A 23,796-nucleotide genomic window follows, 5' to 3' on the forward strand; every position below is an offset into this window, starting at 1 on the left:
TTTTTAAATAATATTTTTTTATTTGCACACACTTCGTGTGTGTCCGACCGCTAGTATTTTATAATCTGAAGAGAGAGAAACCCATTTGAAGAAAGAGGGCATTTTCTGATTGGGTTAGAGAGAGAAACCCATTTGAAGAGGGTATTTTCAATCATCAATGTAAAAGGATGAAAAGGGCATTGGTTAGAGAGAGAAACCAAAAGAAAATTATTGAGTAAATGGGCATTTTCCTAGGTTAGAGAGAGAAACTCATTTGAAGAAAGAGAGAGGGCATTTTCAATCAATGCAAAAGGATGAAACCCAAATCAAAAGGTTGATGAAACCTACAAAATTTTAGAGAGAGATAGGGTAATTGATGAACAAAACCAAAATAAATTCTCATTTCGCAGGTTAGAGAGAAACCCATTTGAAGAGAGAGAAAGGGCATTTTCAATCACCCATTTACTTGATAATTTTCTGAAATAGTTAAAGAAAGATATGATATCATATTTTATAGTTTGAAGAGAAGATTGAAACTGTTAAAGGTCTCGCAATGAACAAGTAAGATTGACAAATAACAGAGATTAGAGAGAGCGAGGGGCAACCACCGTAGTTGAAGATCATAGGAGTGTCACCTGTTGATATTGCAGAACCGAAACTTGAGAGAAGGGGAAGAAAAAATGGAGATAAAGAAGGGTTGCTGGAGTATGTAAGAAGAGAGAGATGAATGTATGTCTAACATGGAAGAGAGAGAGAGAGAGAGAGAGAGAGTAAAAAGTCGTATATTTGTGCGAGAGAAGTAAAAATAAAGATTTCATCTTAACCTTTAGATTACTTGATAAGTATAATCTGAACTATTGAAGTCAAATGTATCTCTAACATATTTTGAGACATTTTTAAAAACCTTTGTGCCATATTATATAGATTTTGTACTAATTAGATTATCCCTCATCAATGAGTGTATACATTTTGATCTCTTTAGAGATGTGGTTGGAGAAGGTCGCCCATTGTGATCAAATATGAAGGTGGCTGAATGTGGTAACAGGTAGCCGGTGATAACTCAAGAAGTGAAAAAAATGAATTAACAAATCTTATTTTTCAAAACAAGTGAAAAAAATCTTTATTTAATTACAAAAGTTAATAAATTTAGTAAATTATTTATAATTTTATAAAAATACAAAAAAAAATTACTTACAATTTTAAAGTTTATTAACATAAAAATATACTAATACAAACAATAAACGGACATACACATCTAAAAGTACTCGGTTACCATAATCCAAATTAACTATCCTCTGACAGTATCTCCAATCTTTTATTATTTCTTTAATCAAATTTACATTAAAAGTCATATAAAATTCTTTCAACAATTGTTTATCAAATTGAAGGAGAGTTATTTTTTTGTTATTAAATTGATAACTCATCAAATCTTTTATTAAAAAAAAAAAGGTTTTAAAAGATGAAACATTAGAAATGATTTTTTTTCAATAAATTTGATGGGAAAGAAACTTTAGAACAAGAGGAGAATTTAATAAAATAATTATAATAATTCATATCAAATTATATTTTTACTTAAATTTAAAATTAAATTAAATAAAAAAATGGTGAAAAGTTTAGAGATCCTCTCTAATAAAATTGAAAAATTATCCACTGTGTTTGGTTTTAATTTTTTAAATTCAATTTTCTAAAAATTAAATTTTTTGTTTTTTATATTTTTTTTGTTTTTAGTAAATATTTTTAAATTTTAAGTATTTTTTTTTTACTTTTTTAAATGTACCTTACTTAGATATATCTAAAAAGTAAAATATTTATAAAATGTACTGAATTTTTATATTTTTAGTATAGTAAATTTTTTCATAAATATTATACTTTTAAGTGTATTTATGTGAGGTATATCTAAAAATTTTAAAAATTACTTAAAATATTAAAAAAATTTAGTAAAATTAAAAAAAAAAGAAAAAAAACAAATTTTAATTTTTTGAAAAATAAATATTGAATTATGAAATCAAGTAAGCTAATTGATTGTTCTTGAGATGTCACTTGATTATATTCTCCACCATTCATAATTTATTATACTCCCCCTCTTCCTCAACCTCCTACAAATTCATCTACTCTATTTCTTTCACTAATCACAAAACATTACATCTATATAAAATATTTAATAAAAATTTTAATACAACCCTTAAAACCTGTAACATTTTTGCCAACTAATAACTTCTCAATAAAAACAGACAAAGGTACAGGTGTTTTACAAGTCACAAGAACTCTCGATAAACCGCCAAAGTTCAATGTACATCTGACACGTGTACCCCACAAACAGACGCACTCACTCCGAACCCAATCCCGCTCAATCCCTGGTCCATTCACATTTCACACACACCAGCATCATCATATATTCCCACGCACGATCCAAACCAACCTTTTTCGCTTCCTTTCGGCGTTTCAAACCAACAAGCAAAAGCAACATCAACAACATCCAGATCTACACCACCTTCTGCAAATTCTAGAGAGAGAAACTTTTCAAGAGAGAGAGAGAGGGGGGGCGCCATGGATGAGAAGCTTATAGGGAGGTTGGAATCGGCGGTGGTGCGTCTCGAGGCGCTGTCCGCCGGGTTCCGGACCGGAGTTTCCCTAGAGAGCGGCGGAGATGCGACGGCGCTGGATCCGTCAATCACCGCATTCGACGATCTGATGGCGGAATACGTTGGGAGGGTTTCGGCTTCTGCGGAGAAGATTGGGGGACAAGTGTTGGATGTGACAAAGATTCTCGCGGAGGCGTTCTCTGCTCAGAGAGAGCTTCTCGTCAAGGTCAAGCAAACTCAGGTTAGTGTATGTATTGAAAGTCGTAAGGTTTGATTATGTTCTTTGAAGTTGTACGTATCATAATTGGTCATCTCTAGTTGGTTTGATTTTTATAAGTTTTGTGTGCTTGTGATTGGTTCATAAATATGGTGCATTTCTGTGGGTACTGTATGAAATCAGGTGAATTTGGGATTATGTTGTGAATGCATATTTATATGTTATATGAAACATTTGCTATAGAATATCTTTTATTTATAGATCTTTTGAATTGGAATCAGATCTCTTCAAGGTTCATATATTAGTCTAGGGCCTTATTCATATATTAGTTATCTAATCAAATTAGTGGGATAACCATTTATTATGTATTCATTTTGTTTTGTTTTGTTTCTTTCATACTTGAAATTATGATTCCAACCCCTCTCAATATTAAAAATTTACCAATTTCATCAAATTGAATGTCCGCCGTTCGTGTAATCTGGTTAAAAACAGTTGCAATCAAACATGAGATTATGAGTCCATGGACTAACAATCTCAATCCTATGCTATAATCCTCTTAATCAAACATGCCCTAGAAGTGTTGATAACCAGGATGGACCCAGAATTCTAACATAGGGGGCAAACATATATACTGACAAAGGAATGTATCAACTACAGCATTGATTTCTACTAATATCAAATGTTAAAAATACCATAAAAACATATATGATTGAAATATTTTCTAATATTCATGTTGAATTACAAAAAATAGGAATTGTGAGACAATCTAGGAGTTTTGAAAAATCAAAATTTTTTTTCCCCCAAATTGTTAAATTTTATAGTTCAAACCCCATGGTTTCATAGATTTAGATGTATGGTCATTCCAACTGCTTAATCTTTTTTATAACTTAGAGGAGGCAAATATGTATAATTTAAAAATAATCAATAGCTAATATTAGCATATAAACGGATTTTTTGAAATCGTAGGAGGGTGATTGCCCCCCCCCCCCCCCCCCCCCCGGGTCCATCATTGTTGATAATCAATACGGATTGTTTGCTAGAGTCACTGTTGCAACAATTTTCTGAACTGATATTAGTTGGATGACATATTATTGTCATTAGCATAAAGTAAAGTATATGTTTTGATGATGTGGTTTTTGTGTAAGGAGATGAGGCTAAGCATAATGGATTAGATGGAATCTTGACACCAGGGCTGAATTCAAATGCTCATAGGGTTCAAATTTAACCATATCCTCTTATGCTATAATTTATGTTTGTTTACTTATTTGGGTTGTTGGTACTATGATGGTGCATGTGCTTTTTTTTTTTTCATTGTGCAGAAACCTGACATGGCAGGGTTGGCTGAATTTCTCAAGCCGCTAAATAACATGATAATGAAAGCCAACGCAATGACAGAGGGAAGGCGATCTGATTTCTTTAACCACTTGAAAACTGCTGCTGACAGTCTCACAGCTGTAGCTTGGATTGCATATACTGGCAAAGATTGCGGTGAGATAAATGTTAGATTATTTTTCTAATGCTTGAAATTGATGATTTCATGTAACTCTGCTTCCCCTTTTCAAGGTATGAGCATGCCTATTGCACATGTGGAAGAAAGTTGGCAAATGGCTGAATTCTACAGCAACAAGGTACTTCTTTAAATAGGTGCTGTAAGCTAGCAGCTCTATTTAGATTATGCCTCTTATGATAACTAGAATATGTTGCTTTAAATTGAAGCAAAGGGACAGAGAAAAATCTGTAGTGCATTAGTATATAGTTGTTTACCGTGGGTTATATTTCTTCACACTCCTTTTCATTGTTTTTTCTTCTTCTTTCCCCCCCCCCCCCCCCCCACCTTTCAACGAAGTGTGGGAAATATATATATATATTGTCTAGATGTGTTAAGGTGGTAAATCTTTTAGATTGAAGATTAGTACTCCCCCATCTGATTTTTTTGGTCCCCTTTTTTCCTTGATGCAATGTCCCATTATATTTATCCATTTTGACAGGCCAATGAGTAAGATTTTGCAATTTTACTTTTTTATTGAATGTCATTGTATACATCAGAATGAAAATTATATTAATCTTGATATTTTTGGTCTCTAAGAACTTACATACCTCAACCAAAGAAAGCTGCTGATGTCCATTAAAGTTCCTGGAAATGGGTAAATCCCAACATTAAAATGAATCCATTTTCCTTCAGTTTGCAAAACTGCAGAATTTCGATGAGCAGAGTGTTACTATTGATTGTTGTGTTTCAAGAGCAATGGTAGCTAGTGGTTTTATCAATATGATTTTTAGAGTCTACTGTAATAGAACACAGAGAGGTCCTCTTTGTTAATCAAATTATATTCTTCATTCCAGCCATTTTTATTTCTATGTTTGACAAGCGACACCTTTATGTAGGGAATTTTATTAAGCAAATAGAGGGTAAAACAGATAATGTTGATATGTTATTTTTTGTCTTCCTGACGTTTGATGCTTGCAACATGTTATGCAATAAATGGTAAAACATTAAAACTTACAGGTGGTTATGGATGTACTTTTCTATTCGCAGTTATTACTTAGTAAATAATAGTTTAGGAGTAAAATTGTTTTCTGTTGGTCAGGGATGATGCTTTTTTGCTGTGTTTTTGCAGATTCTTGTAGAGTACAAAAATAAAGACCCGAATCACGTGGAGTGGGTAAAAGCTCTTAAGGAGCTCTACGTACCAGGTTTGAGGGATTATGTGAAGAGTCACTATCCTTTGGGCCCTGTTTGGAGTGCCACAGGAAAATCAACTGTTTCTGCTCCATCAAAAGCTCCTACATCAAGAGCCCCCGCTCCTCCACCTCCTCCATCAGCATCACTCTTTAGTTCAGAATCTCCTCATTCTTCATCATCACGCCCAAAGGAAGGAATGGCTGCTGTTTTTCAAGAAATTAATTCAGGGAAGCCAGTGACCACAGGTAGTTCTTTTCTCTCTCCATTTTTCTCTTCTTTTTGCCAGGGTTTATTGGGCATGCTTTAGTTTATTTCCTTGCCTACTAGGTTTGAGAAAGGTCACAGCCGATATGAAAACCAAGAACCGTGCAGATAGGACAGGCATTGTTGGTGCTAATGAAAAAGAAACTCGTGTGAATTCACCGTCTTTCTCTAAAACAGGACCTCCAAAGCTGGAGCTTCAAATGGGTCGTAAGTGAGTACATATTCATGCTTCATGATTCACATAAAGAGTTTGATTTTAAATTGTTTGTTATTATTACGTTGTTTGTTGAGCAGGTGGGCAGTTGAGAATCAAATTGGAAAGAAGAATTTAGTGATTGATGACTGTGATGCAAAGCAGTCTGTATACATTTTTGGATGCAAAGATTCCGTTTTACAGATCCAAGGTGATTTTTGTTATCTTACATGCATGTTTCTTCTTCGTCTTATATTTAGTATTGCATTTGCTACTGATCCTGTTAAGTCAGAAAGAGCTTATTGGTACTCTAACATGTGCAGGGAAAGTTAACAACATAACAGTTGATAAATGCTCCAAGATGGGTGTTGTATTCGCGGTCAGTAAGAAAACTGTGGCAGAATTATTTTTTTTTCTTCTTCTTCTTTAGAATTGTGGATATAACAACACATGGTTAGGGATATGTATCACTTAATGTCTCACCTTGAAAACAGGATGTTGTGGCTGCTTGTGAGATTGTGAATTGCAATGGTGTTGAGATTCAATGCCAGGTATACATTTCTGTCATGTTTTTGGCTGCTTTTTAAAAGTTTCGGATTTTGATTAATCTGTTATGAAAAAAAATTAAATAAATAAATTATTATTATTAAACCACATATGTTGTCTTCACTTAAACATGTCTTAATGGTCTTTAGAGTATTGGATCAGTTGGCATTAATACTGATACAATTTTCTTTGGCTGTTGTAGGGTTCTGCTCCAACAATTTCAGTGGATAACACAGCAGGTTGCCAATTATATCTAAGCAAAGATTCTTTGGAGGTTTCTATAACAACAGCTAAGTCAAGCGAAATCAATGTCCTCGTACCTAGTGCTGAGCCAGGTGGCGATTGGGTATGTTTAGACATTTCTTTTAGGTTTTCCAGGTACATTTTAACTCTTGTGATAGTAAAAATTTAAAACTAAACAAACACTTCTTCTTTAAGGCAAGGCTTACAAGGATTTTTATTGCATGATATCAACCAACACTTCTTTAAAATTGAAAATCATAAAGAATTTCTACTATATCCATAATGACAAAACATAGGCTAATATGCTAATTAGATATTCACACGAGTAACAGAAAATTAACATGGATGATAGTTTTTTATTTTTTAACATATTTTTTAGCATCACCAGAAATTATAGTAGATAGCAACTCAAGGGTCCTAAACTAATTGGACATATTTGGTAGCCATCTTTTGAGGAGATTGGTTGTTCTATAACTCATGGGCTTTAGAGCTGGAGGTTGAATGTCAAAGTGAACTTGTTCCTTTCTTTGTAGTTAATGAATTCTGGCTCTTCATTTCTGTTGTTAAGGTCTCTAGTTAGTACCAAGAACATTGTGGGCCAATTCAATCAGATTGGTTGAGTGACCTAGCCAAACATATTGGGGTGATGCTGGGGCGGTTAATTAATTGCAGTATCTCATGATTTATTGAAAGTATCCTTAAATAGTAATCAGTTTAACATCTTGCTAGAAATAGTTGATTTTATTTTACAATAGTACTTATAAGAAAATTTAGAATATTTTAAAGATGCGTTGTCATATCTTAATTTTAGAAGAGAAGGGAGGTGGGCTTACTATTGCTCAATGCTGCTTGATTCACATTTGCTTGAGTTAGTGTTCGTGATGGGTTAAAGTACTCCCTTTTGTCTTAAAGTTATTTTCTCGGAGACATGTTATTAACTTTATGCTCCATTTGTTTGGAAGGAATACATATTTTGAAAAATGTTTTTCGTATTTTTTGGTGATTGGTACAATGGAAAACAATAATCAACGGAAAGTATTTTCCATGGTCAACAGAAAACAAGCTTATATGTGGCAGAAAATATTTTATAATAAAAGATGGAAAACATTTTTTAGACTAAAATTTTACTAATGTCACCACACTACCACCACCACTCTCACCTCCACCACCACACCACCATCACCACGACCATTGCCACCATCACCGTCACTATGACTGCTGCTTCCCCACCACCATGCCACTACCTCCACCTCCACCTCCACCTTCACCTTTACCTTCACTTTCGTTCCACCATCATCACCACCAAACATAGAAAAATGTTTTCTCCAAAAAATATGTTTTGAAAAAAGTTTTTTGTAGAAAATATTTTCTATTAGAAAATGTTTTTTACCCAAACAAACAGAGCATTAGTTCATATTGGGTTTTGTGACTTTTTTTTTGTATTCTATTTTTAATATTTGTTAGTTGCAACCAAATGTTATTTACAAAATGCTTCATCATTTAACCAAAAATCTATTAATGAGTGACGTGAATACATACTTTTATAGTACTCAATTTGCATATACGATGCAATAAATTAGTTGATAGTTTTTGTTTATTCAGATGAAGTTTATTAACAAGGATGAGAAGTCACCATAAGTTATATGAAGGATGGTTTATTGTGTTATTTTGCAGGGGGAGCATTCATTGCCGCAGCAGTTTGTTCATGTGTACAAGAATGGCCAGTTCGTAACAACTCCGGTCTCCCACTCTGGAGGATAACTGGGAGAATTTTCACATTCAATTGCTGATGTGCCTTTTTGTTTTTTTCTCGTTTTTTCTTCTTTCCTTCCCTGTTTAATTCCTTGGAAGCCATTTTTCTTTCCTGTTTATTCAAATGCGATCTCTTTGAACACATAGCATATTCTTGCTGGTTTTTTGTTGTTTTGTTTGAGCAAACTGTTGTAATATTCTGCATGTGTTTGTCAGTCTGTTAAATTGGGTATTGAAGTCTTTCGATTGTCTTTTCACTCATTTGTATGAAATTTTTGTAATGAATGGCTTTGTCCCCTGTTGTATGCTCTGCAGTGAGATGTTTCTGAAAATTTCTTTGATTGTCACTATTGATGTTATGTTTGTATCTTGGATTTGTGGACGGAAAGGAAAATAAATGGTATAAGGTAGGAAAATAAACTGAATGGAAGAAATTGAAATTTTCTTTCTTTTGTTTGGTTGGGTTAGGAAAATAAGCATCCTGGTGAATCTATGTTTATGAAAATTACTTTCATGGTTACCATTGATGCTATCTTTGTATCTTGACTTTGTGGACGGGAAGGAAAATAAATGGTAAAAGGTAGGAAAAGTAACTGAACGGAATAAATTGAAAATTTCTTCTTTCGTTTGGTTGGGTTAGGAAAATAAGCGTCCAGATGAATCTGTATTTGTTCTTTGTTTAGTTTTCTATTTAAAAAAAAAAAAAGAAAAAGAACGCATAACGTCATGTCTCTGTCATGTCTCTTTCATAAACGACCCGTTTCATGGATAAAATTGATGTCATAGGTGTGGGTTCATGGTGAAATTCTGGAGACCTAATTCTGATGAAGAATAACCTATGTTTGGGGGCAATGTTTTTGATCTGTCACTATTTTCTCTCCTATAGATCAACTATGGCACAGCAATCACAAGTCTCTTTCTTCACAGTTAATAAACTACATAACATCTTCACTAACACATCCACTAAAGCACATTTTTCCTCCTCTAAACAACTTATATTAATACTGTGTTTGGTTGGGGGATTTGGGGAGAGATTTGGAAAGGGAAATGGAAAAGGTAAGTGAAATGTGAATAAATCATGCTTATATTTCACATAATTTCACACACCTTTTCCCTTTCCCTTTCCAAATCCGTCCCTAAATCCTCCAACAAAACACAGCATAAAAGTAATTATTTAGCCTAAGTTTTGGAAGAGTAGGAAACAAGATTCTTTTGAACCATTCTTTACCCATGATGCTCGAACTCATAAATTATGAAGCTCTAATGGCCTGAGAAAACATTTATGCATAGATTTTGTCTTCCTTCAAGGTTTTTAGCCAATTTTTAAAAATGAAATTCAATTGAATTTTGAAATAGACGTTGCTTCTTAAACAAGTTGTGGATGGGATATTGAGAGACATATGCTCGTCTCTCTATTTTTTTTTTTAATTTTTTTTTTAAGATGGGAGTAAATTCCAAACCGAAATAAAGGTACAAAATAATCAAAACTTCCTTCGCAAGCAGCAGATCAAGGGAAGAAGGCCTTCCTCCATCCAGGATTGGAACTCCACTAAATCTTCCCTTTGAAGCAGCACAAAAGGAAGACATATGGAGACAAGCCATGAATGAAAAAATCTAAGCCATAGAAAGAAACAACACTTGGAAACTTACATCCTTATCAGAAGGACTCAAAATAATTGGTGTCAAATGGGTGTATAAGATAAAAAGAAACGCAAATGCTGTGTTTGGTTGGAGGATTTGGGGAGGGATTTGGAAAGAAAAAGGGAAAATGTGTGTGAAACTAGGTGAAATGTAAGTATATTTTATTTACATTTCACCTAACTTTTCCTTTTCCCTTTTCCTTTTCAAATCTCTCCTCAAATTCTCCAACCAAACACAACGTAAAAGGAGATGTTAAAAAATACAAAGTAAGATTGGTAGCCATTCAAGCTAAGTGATGGGTGAATAGTTTTTTTTTTTTTTTGGAATTATGGTAATTTGATCTCGGAGGTGATTGCGGTCTGTAATGAGTTCAGTCGCTTTAAGTCTCATATGTGCGTCGGGATGGCAACTCGTCTCTCTACTGAGCAGACCAATTCCTTGGGCAACTGTTTGAATTTCAACATTTTATAAATTAAAATAAACCAAACTTTGCTTCCACAAATTCCGTTGTCGTCCAGCGGTTAGGATATCTGGCTTTCACCCAGGAGACCCGGGTTCGATTCCCGGCAACGGAAAATTTTAGTTTTCGTCCCCCATATTTGTCACTATAAACTTTATTTTAATTTTAAGAGGAATTTAAAATTAAAAGCCGAGAAAATCTCACTGCGTGTTTTATTTATAACTGAATTAATATAATTAAATTGTTTTTATTTTTCAGAAAATACTTTTTAGAAAATTTTATATTTTTATTTTTCGTATTTTTTTTTTGTTTTTACTGAATTTTTTTAATATTTTAATCAATTTTTTTACTTTTTAGATACACCTAACATAAATACACTTAAAAAGTAAAAAAATTGTAAAAAAAATCTTTTAAAAATTTACTAAATATCAAAAATATAAGAATTTAGTATATTTTTATATTTTTATTAATTTTTTAAAATATTTTTTCACAATTTTTTTACTTTTTAGATACATCTAACCAAGGTGCATCTAAAAAAGTAAAAAAAAATATGTAAAATTTAAAAATATTTACTAAAAACAAAAGAATACGAAAACGAAAAAACTTAATTTTCAAAAAATTTAATCCAAGAAACTCAAACAAAACACACTAATTGACTTTTTCCGAAAGTTTTAATTCAAATAGATTATTTTTTATTATTAATTTGTTGATTATATGAATAAAAAAAATCATATTATCATTTCTTTCTTTTTAGAATGTGTATTTATTTTTGTCTATTTTAGTGTCTATTTGTCATTTACATTAATTTTGATTCGCTTTACTCATATTAAAAGTGATGTTAGTGTAATTAACTACTATATTTTTTTCAACTGAATGGAGGTTAATGTAATAAGTAATACAAAAACTATTCATAGAATGGCATACATATCTCCCAGAAGAGTGGCTTTCATATGTGGATCCCACACACCACCTCTCAAGAGATTGTAGAATAGTTTTGAAAAACAAAAAGGTTAGAGGTCCCAAAAATTCTACCAAAAATTTTATCAAATGTATGGGTGTGGGATCCACATGGGACTCACATTGTGTGGGTCCCACACTTATGTGAGACATTTGGTAAAACTTTTGGTAGAATATTTGGGGTCTCTAGCATTACTCTTTGAAAAATACTTCATACCACTAATTTTGCACCACTAATGATGTGGCATTCTGTGGATCCCATCACTAATGTGATAGTTTGGCCTTTGTTTTGTTTTATTTTTTTTTTTTTTTACATTGCCACCTCATTAGTGGTGTTTTTAGAGTTTCAAATTTAGTGCTCTAAATCACCACTCGAATAGTTTTTATATACATATTCTAATGTAATTTATCCTTGCATTTTGCTAAAAATATATGGGCTTGTTTGGTTTGTTTTTGGGAGAGTTGTTTTTAAAAAAAAATTTAGAGAGAGAGTTTAGAATTTTTTTTGGTTTGTTTAGTTGCATATTTTGGGAGAGTTATTTTTTTGGGAGTTTGGGATGATTTGATATTTTAGGAGAATTTGAGTATATGTGTGTAAAAGAAAAAGTGATTGAGAAGGAAAGAGGAGAGAGAAAAAGTGATTGATTGATGTGTACGAGAGAAAAAGTGATTTGAAAATTTTTTGAGAAAAACTCAAACCAAACAATGTTTTAGAAATTTTTTTCTAAAACTCATCTCCCAAATACAAACCAAACATATATATTTTTCATATTTAGATGTTTGGTGGAGTTCATCACGAGTCCAATTTACATGATTAAAATTATTCATTCTGTAAGACACTCAATATATGTTATTTACGAAAAAAAAATTAGTTTGATATGTTATTTATGAAAAATTAGTTTAATATGAAAAAAGAAATACAATTTTAAAAATAAATTATTAATTCTTTTAAAAACAAATTCTATAAAATAAAAAAATTACGATTATCGAATTGACATAATTTTTTTACGAGTACTATATATTCAGAGTTCTATAAAATGAATATTTTAAATCATCAAAACAAAATTCGTAATAAATCCTACAAAATCCTTAAATTTAACCCCAAGGCTTGTGGGAGTTTCAATATCCTAATCTGAATTTTTTAAAATTTTTATTAAAAAAAAAACACTTAACATTTATTGATTTGGTCAAAATTCTCTGATTAACATTTATTAATTTTTTTTCAATCCACATGTCTTTCCACATGCCTGCATTTATTGATTTGGTCAAAATCCTTTGATTAGCATTTAAAATCCCCTCATACAAATAATTATAGATACAATATGTGTATAGTTACTGCAGTACATTTTTCAACTTCTCTCATACACTAAGTGATAAGATTGTTAAATTATTTTTATAAAAAATCTTAAAAAACATAATTTATATATTAAAAAAATCTAAAACAAATTTAAATATGTATAATTATCCCGTGCATAGTACGAGTGATAGACTAGTACTATCATATTAAAATATAAATATGAGATTAACTGGATCTAAACTTTTATTAATTATTAATTGAGTAATGTTAGAGATTGATAATTTAAATTTTTTAATTTATTAACAATGTGATATATAATTGAGTATATAACAAATAAAAAATTAGGTATCACGTGACATTATTATAGATGAAACTGTGAGAGATTTTATTATTATTAATTTTTTTTGGTCCATCTTAAACATTGTCTTATTAATGATTAAACAAATGTATCCAGTCGTCAGCACACGACATGTCAATTAATGGTGGGTCCAGCGGAGTCAGTCACAGTTCGGAACCTCCCGCACCTACCAAAACCCGTTTCTTCGTCTCACACAACCGATCTCACTCTCTCTTGTTCTCCTCTCAACATTCTCTCTCTCTCTCTCTCTCTCTCTCTCTCTCTATTTATATATATATATATATATCTCAACTTCTCAAAACCCTAATCTCGATATGAACCGAAACTAAATTTCATTTCTGGTTTTCAAATTCACTGTAAGGAATGGAGATTAGGGCTTAAATCAAGCTCATGACAAAGTTTTAATGGCCTTTTAACCATTAAAATTCTCGAAGATGTCCGTTTCAGACCTGAAAGAGCGCCACATGGCTGCTACGGAGACCGTGAATTCTCTCAGAGAACGCTTGAAGCAGAAGCGTCTCCTCCTTCTCGACACCGATGGTTCAATCTCTCTCTCTCTCTCTCTCTCTCTCTCTCTTCGTGTGTGTTTCTCTGTATGTTTTTGTTATTGGCTGATTGATTGCATGTGTGATGTTTGCTTTGATCTGTTGTGTTTTTTTGGTATGAATTTTGCAGTGGCGACGTATGCCAAGTCGCAAGGGAAGACTCCGGTTTGCTTCGGTCCGACGGATCTGGTTTGCTGTAGGACATTGCAGGGACACAGTGGGAAGGTAGGGTTAACAATTTCTGGATTTCAAATTTGTATATGTGATCAATGATCATGCATATATGTTTGTGTGTATCTATTATAGTTGACTGCATTGCAGTTAATGATCTTGTTTTTTGTTTTGTGAATTTTGGTTCATGCTGAATACAGTGAATTATATGGAATTTTCTACCTGTGTTTTGATCTGAATAATTAATAACGCTATGAAGAAGACAATTGTGTATGCGAACACAATTTTGAGTGTCATGCTCAGTGTTTTCTCTCGCACTTCACTTAAAAATGCCTGCAGCTTTCTTATTGTAATCCCGAGACATTGGTTTGAGTTTTAGAATTTGAAGTGAGAGTAACTTTCATTTTTTGACAACATTTCTAGAAGCAGTGACGGTATTTCTATAGGATTCTAACAATTGAACGTCAAATTCTTTTGATGGAAATTGTGGTTCTAGTTGGGGATTTCTGTTAATTTTTGAATTCTTAGATCTTGAAATAATAGGATGATGACTCCATATGTTTTCGTGGAGAATGTTTTCATTGTGTTCATCTAAAAGGAAGTTTGTTAATAATTTTATTGTCTGCTGTCTCAGCAGCAGAACCATAACATTATCTTGGCCAGAAAACATTATTACGGCCAAAATCTGAGAATTAAAATTTTGTTATTATGGCCAGATAAATTTTTTTATTTTCTATTTTGAAGTTTCCTCTTGTTACCCAAGGAAGATCCCATGTCTGATACAGCAGCATTATCTGGGCGAGAACATAATTTTATCAGCATAATGACAGTAAGATCCATTATTCTTGCGTACGCTGAGTTTGTCTGAAACTGTTATTTCATGATACCTTGTTAGATAATACCAAAATTTGAAACCATGTCTAACAGGGCCTGGCTTTTTTCTGATTGTTTAGAAAAATCTTGAAGGCCTTAAAACAGTTTCTCTGAGGCTGATAGACTATCATGAAGGGTGGAATGTATCTGTTGATTACATGACTCTCTATTTGCATGTCATGTTATAAATAACAATTATTTTCTATGCCAGATAAGAGGCCTGTTGCTACCGTGTAAACATAATCATGCCATTTTTCTTTAAAGCATATGCAATAAATTTGTCTGTATCATTTAATGGGTCAATATGCTTTATGTTTACTCCTTATTGGATATTGGCAATTTAGGTTATTGAACTTATTAGCAAAAAGGATATTCAGTTCATTTAATTTAATGATCTTAATAATTGACCACTATTTTTATCATTTTGGTGTTTTAACTTTTTCAAATCGTTGTCGAAGTTCAATCAATAATCATGTCTGTTGATGTTTAGTGGTTGACCACTTTTTATTATCTATTTTGTAGTATCCAAATTTGTATGAGGTTATAACTTCACAATTTTTTCTTTTCCCTTTGTATCCTTTTGGTTACTTGATATAGATGGCTAGGTTTATAACTGGACTGGCTGGTAAGGGAGGAATTAGGATAACTGCTGCGATTTGAGTACAAGAACTGGACAGTATCAAATCTTTTTTATATGGGTCTTATTAATGTGTGCCCTTCAGGCATATATACATTCTTTATTGCACTTGCTTTCATGCAAAATGCACAATTCTTTTAAGCTTCTTAACAAGTGCACTAAGGGCACACATTAACAAAATCCTTTATATAAAGTATCCTTTTCCTTTATAACAAAATCCTCTACACAACGATTAAGTGTGTATCAAATGAAATGAGTGTAAAGATGTAATGCAAGATGTACAAAGTATCCTTATTAGTAGCTTTTTGTGGCCTAAAACAAGAACAATGAGCTAAGAATCCTTCTAACGACTCTATCCTATGCAACACTGATTTCTTTCTCTATATTATAAAAAAAATCCTTCTTTTACTTATATGGAATTGAGTATGGGTGTTGTCGGGCATGGGTGCATAGTTAGAGGTCGTCGGACTCATCAACTCTCAAATTTAAGGGTGCGTGGACTCAGCAAAAAGGAGTCATAGTTTTAATATATTATGTGAGATAAAATGGTACTATATGTAATATGCAGTGCCAAAAAGTTGTTTTATAGCAATTATACACCAAATGATAAATATAAGATATTGTTAAATACAAATATATAAGAAGTTTCCGATGAAAACTATCGGACACATATCTCACTCCCTAATCTGTCCTTCTATAGTATAATTCCTGTTTAATTTGAATTTTCTATTAATTTAAATACTTGATTTGAACGCTTTTATTTTGTTACTGTTATAGCATAAGTGGACCGACTTTACAAATTTTAAGGATGAATTTTGACCATGCAGATAATTTATATAAACAGGACCTATAATTGATTGGTGCTGTAAATTTTGTTGAGAAAAGAATTGGAAATTGTATGATTAGACACATTCCCTCAAACTAATATGCTGTGATGTACCCTTTAGTCATAATTTTATTTTATAATTGGTTGAGAGTTCATACAATGTAGGAAACACAGTCAAATAAGGAGTTATCCAAATAACTGTTGTAAGGTGTGTAACAATATATGTATTATTAATTGATTGTATTTGTTACAAGATTGATGTATTACAAATCAGAGTGGCTCATTATATAGGAGAGGGTTTGGGTAGTAGGTGAGGAGTAGGTGAGGGTAAATTGGTGGTAGGTGGAGTGTAGTAGGTGAGTGTGAATGGTAAATTCTAACAGCCCCCCGCAAACTCAAGGAGGATAGAAACTAACCAACTTGAGTTTGAAGAGAGGAACAAAACAAGAAAATACATAAAAATAAACAAGAAAATACAGAAAAATAAAAAAAAAGATAGGAGACACTGTATGGTCGTGTCAGACCGTTGGTGAAGACACTGAAAGGTGGTGTCATAACGTAGTAGAGGACACTGTATGATGGTGTCATAACGTGGTAGAGGACACTGTATGGTGGTGTCATAACATTGTAGAGGACACTGTAAGGTGGTGTCATAACGTGGTAGAGGACACTGTATGGTGACCGGAATCAATGTCGGGACAGTTTATAGGGTCATGTCGGACCGTTGTAAAAGCTGACCGGAATCAATGTCGGGACAGTTTATGGGGTCATGTCGGACCGTTGAAAAAGGCTAACCGGAATCAAATGTCGGGACAGTTTATGGGGTCATGTCGGACCGTTGAAAAGGCTAACCGGAATCAAATGTCGGGACAGTTTATAGGGTCATGTCGGACCGTTGAAGAAGGTGCACCCTCAAAAGGCGTGCCCAATTTTATCAAAAGGCGTGCCATCAAAAGGCGTGCCCACTTTATCAAAAGATGGGCCATGAAAAGGCGTGCCAGTTTGTCGGACGTCAAGAGGCGCGCGATGCGCGTGGCTGGCCCTGGCTATTTAAAACAAGGTTGAGGCGAAGGCTGTGCATACGAGTCTGAAACCTCTGAACGCTCGGAGAGCTTGTCTCTGCAAATCTTGAAACACCCGGAAACCAACCCTTCTCTGAAACACTTAGCAACTCAAAAACATGGCCTCTTCTTCCCGTCCAGCTACCCAGAACCTGCTCACGCTCTTTCCAGAACTGAACGAGCCCACAAGAGAAATAACTGGTGCGGTGGCCAGTGAACCGCAACCAAACACCTCTGGTTTTGCTCCATTGAACTTTCCAATGCGGTTGGTGGAGCAAAAAATGGCGATGCAAACTGATATTGAGGCTAATCAGTATACTCTGAAGTCATGCGTGGAAACCATGACGGCGGTCACAAATTTGTCGAACCGGCTGCAGAGTAGGACAAATGAGGTGCAGCATTTAAATTCCCAGCTGGCTCTGCTCCAACGCATGTATAAGGATGCGCGAGCAGAGATAAGCGTGCTAAGGGCAGAAAACAAGGAGCTGAAGCGGAAGGCTACCGTGATGTTCCGATTTGGAGGACCGCCATATGCGGCAGTGGAGGAGCAGGGAGTAAATGTGCTCGGTGGCGTGGGAAATCCGGAGGCAACACCGTCAAGGGCCGTCCAAGACGGAGGCAAGAAGAAGAGACCTGCAGCAGAGTAGAGAAGAAAAATCCCACTGTGGGTGTGGGTGTGTTGTTTTTTTTTTTTTTTTTTTTTTTTTTTGTTGTTGTTGTAAAATGGTGATCGGGGTTGATCCCCAATATGAATAAAAATGGTGTGTGGCGCAAATATGAAACGTGGTTTTTGTTTTTGTTTTTTTTTTTTTTTTTTTTTTAATGTATTTATTTATTTATGAAATAAAAGATAAAAAAGTGGGTGGTGGAAAAGGTGATGATGGTGTTGGGTGGTGGAGAAAAGGTAGGAGAGAGAGTGGTGTAAAGAGATGTAAAGAAACAAAAAAATAAAGAAATAAAAAAAAAGTAAAAAGAAGGGTAGTGCGTGCATGTGGTCTTAACCGAGAGTGAGAGAGAGGTTGAAGACATCTTTTTCCTGATTGGTTCCTTGTGTGTGTGTTTTGTGCTGCCAAAAAATGTTGTCTCTCCTCTCATGTTAACCAAGAGAGAGAGAGAGAGGTTGATGAATTGTGTTGTTTCTCCTCCCCTCCAAAAACTGCCGAGAGAGAGAGAGTTGACAGAGGAAGTGTGAGTTGAATTGTGTTGTTTCTCCTCCCCTCCTCCTCCCCTCCAAAAACTGCCGAGAGAGAGAGAGTTGACAGAGGAAGTGTGAGTTGAATTGTGTTGTTTCTCCTCCCCTCCAAAAACTGCCGAGAGAGAGAGGTAGGTCTCGAGGATCTCCATGGCAGAGACGAAGCGCTTCATCTCGGCGAGACGGCGGCTGAGATCGGCCTCTCGGGCCCTGGCTCGCTCCAGACGCGCCTCCGTGTCGGCCAAGCGGAGCTTCAGGTCGTCCACCACGGCGGCGTCGGTGGGCGGAGAACGAGTCCAGGAGGTGGGTAAGCATGATTGTGTCCTATGATTTGTTTGGAAATGAAACCGGGTCCTGGAAACCGCCCGTGACTGAGAGGGATGGGTTCTGGGAGCAGGCTGACCCGTCTCCTGTCGGGTCGGGTCAATTGTCCAGGTTGGGGTTTCCTTCCGGTCTAACGGCAGACGTGACGGTGCGGACGTGACGGTATGTAGGGGTCCGGCGGGCGGCCAAGGCGAGACTGCCGCCCGCCAGTGAATCAGAATAATTAGGTTGTTAAGCTTGCTCTGATACCATGTAACAATATATGTATTATTAATTGATTGTATTTGTTACAAGATTGATGTATTACAAATCAGAGTGGCTCATTATATAGGAGAGGGTTTGGGTAGTAGGTGAGGAGTAGGTGAGGGTAAATTGGTGGTAGGTGGAGTGTAGTAGGTGAGTGTGAATGGTAAATTCTAACAAGGTGAAGTGACATATCATCCGGAAAAAGATGTGGAGTGAATCAGTTAATGCTGGTAAAATAGTAAGAAATCTATTGAAGAAGATCTTGAGCCGTTTAGCTTGCACTGACTTAACAAACCAAAAATCAGAAATATAAAAATAAAGAAAAGAAGAAGACTGGATGTCAGATGAAATTTGGCATGATTCTTTGACTTGAACTATTATACTGGGATGCGTTTCATTTGTATTATTTGATTCATTATCTCTTTAATAGCTTAACATCATTACATTTGCTTGTTATTAATAGTTTTTTTGATGTATTGGATTGATGCCTACAGTGACAATATGTAATGTAAGGTAACTATGTCTAAGTACAATATCCGACAAGTCAATAACATTTTGTCCATATTAGTGACAAAATAATAAATGATTGCCATGTTAACTTTATTATTGATGATGGAGTAAAATAGTATCCTAATCACATAGAATTTTTCAGGTTTATTCACTAGACTGGACTCCGGAAAAGAATCGAATAGTCAGTGCATCTCAAGATGGGAGGCTAATAGTGTGGAATGCTCTCACAAGCCAGAAAACTCATGCCATAAAATTACCTTGTGCATGGGTCATGACGTGCGCATTCTCTCCGACTGGGCAGTCTGTTGCATGTGGTGGGCTTGACAGCGTATGCTCCATCTTCAACCTGAATTCTCCCACTGACAAAGATGGGACTATACCTGTATCAAGAATGCTTAGTGGGCATAAGGGTTATGTTTCCTGTTGTCAGTATGTTCCAGATGAAGATACTCACCTAATAACAAGTTCAGGTGATCAGACGTGTGTTTTGTGGGATATAACTACAGGCCTGAGAACTTCTGTTTTTGGAGGTGAATTCCAGTCTGGACACACTGCTGATGTGCTGAGGTATTTTTTGGTGGATTCCAAATTAGTATTGATCTAATTTTGTTATTGTTTTTGTTCTTGATAAAAATACTTTACTGTTTGAAAAACCTTCTTTTTTTTTTCTTTTTTTTTTTTTGTAATTAACACATGGATGAAGGTTGAAGCACCTGCATATAGTTGAGTTGCATATTCAATCTAATATATTCTTATTAAATATTGTTGCACGTGATTTAAATTTGGGAAATTACAGAAAAATAGGAAGTAAGGGAAAAAATTTCAAATACTGAGAATTAAAAATAATTACAACAAGGTGGAATCCACGTATGAAATGACAAAAATGCCCCTTGCTCAACCAATGTTTTTGCAATTTTTTTAACCTCCCAATCCTAATGTAATTATTTTTAATTCTCCACCTATTTACAATTATTTTCCATATTTTCCATTTTTTTTTTTTTATCGTTTCCCCTTTAAATTTCATGTGAATTTTTTTTATCCCGTTATAGAATTGAAGCAGGTGAACATTCAATTTTTTTTATGGGACTGATAGACAGGCCTAATTTAAACTATTGTATGCTTGCCTTCCATAGACACCCCATCAAGGTTTTTCTGAAATTAAAGCCTCAAAGGCCTCATAAGTTTGATTGCTTGTATTTCTGTGACATCTGTCATAAGACTCATAACCATACATGTGTTTCCAACTACTCCACAACTGATGACCTCTAAATTTTTCTGATACTATCATGCTGAAGGACTTCAGTAATCAATAATATCTATAACCCATACATACTAATAATAGCAAATTGTGTGTGTATGTTACCAGATGGTAGAAGGGTTTTGACATGGGCATAATATTTTACAAATATGGAGATTCCATTATTCTGTTTAATTTTGATTGGTTTTTAATCCTATTGCAATTTCCACTAGGCTTGATCTTCTTAAGTACCATCTTGGAATTTTTTATCCTATATGGAAGTTGTCATATAAAGTTTTATCTTCCAAATGTCTGGAAAATATAAGGCCCTGGATTTTTTAATTATTTTTTTGTTGCATGTGAAGAAAGAATGTGATTTGGCTGCTACTTCTTTGCTTTGTATACATAATGTTTCAGTGGTTTCTATAATGTACTAAAATGCAAAAAAGAAAACAGGGGCTTTCTTATTATGTCATCATCTTTTATTCTTCCAGTGTCTCAATCAGTGGTTCAAACTCAAGAATGTTTGTGTCTGGTTCTTGTGATGCAACTGCCCGATTGTGGGACACTCGTGTTGCTAGTCGAGCAGTCCGGACATTTCATGGTCATGAGGGAGATGTTAATGCTGTGAAGTTCTTCCCAGATGGAAATAGATTTGGAACTGGTTCAGACGATGGAACTTGCAAGTTATTCGACATTAGGACTGGGCACCAGCTCCAAGTATACTATCAACAGCATGGTGATAATGATGTCCCCCATGTAACTTCCATTGCATTCTCCATATCAGGCAGGCTTCTCTTTGCCGGGTACTCAAATGGTGATTGCTATGTATGGGATACTTTATTGGCAAAGGTATATATGTTTCTTTCATATGAGTTACAATTCTCATGCATTCACCTTTGCACAAAAATACCCTTGCATGCCCACTGATCAGCATAGTCACGAGGGAGATACTTACATCTGTGTATCAGCGTACTTACTTCTTGATATATATATTTTTATTAATTAGTTATTCATTTGATTTATTATGAATTTGGTTAAATATATATATGTTTTTTTATTATAGCTATTTTGAGATCTTTCATGAATTTGGTTAAAGTCACAATGCCTAGCATGTGTCATGAAAAGAACAGTTTGCTTTTTATTAGAAGGAAAGACCTGTAACGTGGAAACAGGGATTTTCTTGAATTTCCTTTACCCTACTTTAATATTATGATTGTGTTTGCAGATCAGCTATTATATGTGGTGTCATAATGGCAAAATCAGACTTTATTTATCTTAGAAAGAGAAATCTGCCTTTGTTATTTTTTGTTTTTCAAGTCAAACTTCATTTGTATTTTTGTGAAATTTTTGCTTATTCTAAAGAAATAAATAAATGAATAATAAAATTTGAACCTTGCTTTTCCAAGTTTATGCTCCTTCATGCCCCACCCCTTCTTAACATTCTCGTTTATGATGTATGTTTGTGTGTGTTACTTTCTTTCCTTTCTTTTTCTATTTATATAGGTGGTGCTGGATTTGGGATCACTCCAAAATTCACATGAGGGTCGGATTAGCTGTTTGGGCTTGTCAGCTGATGGGAGTGCCTTGTGTACAGGAAGTTGGGATACAAATCTGAAGGTGAGTGTTTCCCAACACTGGCCATGAAAGTTACTTGTTATATCATAATGTAAGGTGATTTAGAGAAAATATATATATTTTTGAATCATGATATGTTGGCAAACCTGCTTGACTCTGATTTGTTCAGGATGGATGGGTGCAGAGGAAAAAAGAAAAACATGAACGCTGCTTTTTTTTTGTTATAAAACACTTTGTGGAAAATGTTTTCCACATTTTCTGACGTTTGATACTATGAAAAATGGAAGTCAACGGAAAACTTTTTTCTGTAGATTAACAAGCTTATTTGGGTGAAAAACATTTTCTTTTCTAATTTTAATAGGTGGAAAATGTTTTCCAAATTAAACTCTTACCAATGCCAACACACAACTGCCACCAGCACCACCCTACCAACAACACCTCCACCTCCTCCTCCACCAACCTACCACCATCACCACCCTACCAACAACACCTCCACCTCCACCAACCTACCACCATCACCACCACCACTAAAACCATTAGCACATTAGTTTTAAGGTTTCAACCAAACATTGAAAAAGTTTTCTACGGAAAATATTTTTTTCATAAAAAATGTTCTGTCAAAAAACCACAGTGAAAAGGAAAAATGTAACTTGTAGATTTTCAGGAGTCTGAAAAGAAAATGAATAAGAGACCATCACCACCAAAGTAATAAATATATGTAGCACCGTAGGTAGGTACTGTTAGACTTTAAACCACTTTAAAAACTTTGACCATTCTTTGGAGCTAAAGGGTGGAAAAGGACTTGTAGAAATTCCCAGGCAGTTAGGATTTGATGCTTTGATTGACCTGAGTTTCCAAACTTGACTAAACTGTTCAGGTGAGAGAAATAGGTGTTTGCTAAGAGTAGTGCTATACACTCCTGGCACGTGTACTTTTCAATCACCAGCACATGTACTTTTTATTCACTGTTTAAATGCGATAAGTTTGAATATATGTACAAATAATTTCATACAAGAGCATTTAGTTAGTAATTCCCTTCCACCATTGTTCATTTTGTATTCTCTCTCTCTCTCAACAACTTCTTTTCATCGTAGTTGCAAAATATCTATCATGTTTCATTCGTAGTTATATGCACAGCTGAAACTAAATGAATAGAATTGTTTGCTTGCATTCCTCCTCATTGTGCATTACATTGTAAGCAAATTTTGATTTATTTTTAGTTCTTATTGAATCTCTTTGTTTGCAGATTTGGGCTTTTGGCGGGCATAGACGGGTGGTCTGAGTAGTTGGCATTTAAAGTTCATCTGAGTTGCCTCAGCATTGCGGGCCCGTGGGGGTGGTTGTCTTACCTTCCTTTCTTTTCTAATCCACCCTTCCCCTGTATAACCTTTTGAATCTCATTAAGAAGTACTCTGTTTGAGAAA

At 34.4% G+C, this 23,796-nt stretch overlaps 2 protein-coding genes and 1 non-coding gene across 5 annotated transcripts; all 3 read left to right on the plus strand.

Annotated features, from left to right (window-relative positions):
- Positions 1-2,218: 2,218 nt before the first annotated feature.
- On the plus strand, positions 2,219-8,791 carry CAP1 (cyclase associated protein 1). Of its 3 annotated transcripts, none has more exons than XM_028228026.2 (10): positions 2,219-2,802; positions 4,098-4,266; positions 4,342-4,406; positions 5,397-5,706; positions 5,789-5,936; positions 6,020-6,129; positions 6,242-6,297; positions 6,413-6,469; positions 6,667-6,842; positions 8,382-8,791. In XM_028228026.2, the coding sequence occupies exons 1-10, from the start codon at positions 2,527-2,529 to the stop codon at positions 8,437-8,439; spliced, it is 1,425 nt and encodes a 474-aa protein (XP_028083827.2). In that variant the 5' UTR covers positions 2,219-2,526; the 3' UTR covers positions 8,440-8,791. The 3 variants fall into 3 exon arrangements, with proteins under 3 accessions (XP_028083827.2, XP_028083828.2, XP_082770084.1); XM_028228027.2 differs by having other exon boundaries at positions 6,667-6,810; XM_082913958.1 differs by lacking the exon at positions 2,219-2,802 and adding an exon at positions 3,853-3,991.
- A 1,812-nt stretch (positions 8,792-10,603) lies between these two features.
- On the plus strand, positions 10,604-10,675 carry TRNAE-UUC (transfer RNA glutamic acid (anticodon UUC)). The gene has a single exon. It is a non-coding gene; the product is annotated as a tRNA-Glu (tRNA).
- Positions 10,676-13,285: 2,610 nt separating this feature from the next.
- AGB1 (GTP binding protein beta 1) lies at positions 13,286-23,796 on the plus strand. Its single transcript, XM_028228028.2, has 6 exons — positions 13,286-13,712; positions 13,848-13,942; positions 19,700-20,124; positions 21,289-21,646; positions 22,301-22,414; positions 23,619-23,796. The coding sequence occupies exons 1-6, from the start codon at positions 13,607-13,609 to the stop codon at positions 23,652-23,654; spliced, it is 1,134 nt and encodes a 377-aa protein (XP_028083829.1). The 5' UTR covers positions 13,286-13,606; the 3' UTR covers positions 23,655-23,796.

Source organism: Camellia sinensis, chromosome 2, assembly GCF_055761805.1.
Source record: "Camellia sinensis isolate YWXY chromosome 2, ASM5576180v1, whole genome shotgun sequence".
Classification (NCBI taxonomy): Eukaryota; Viridiplantae; Streptophyta; class Magnoliopsida; order Ericales; family Theaceae; genus Camellia; species Camellia sinensis.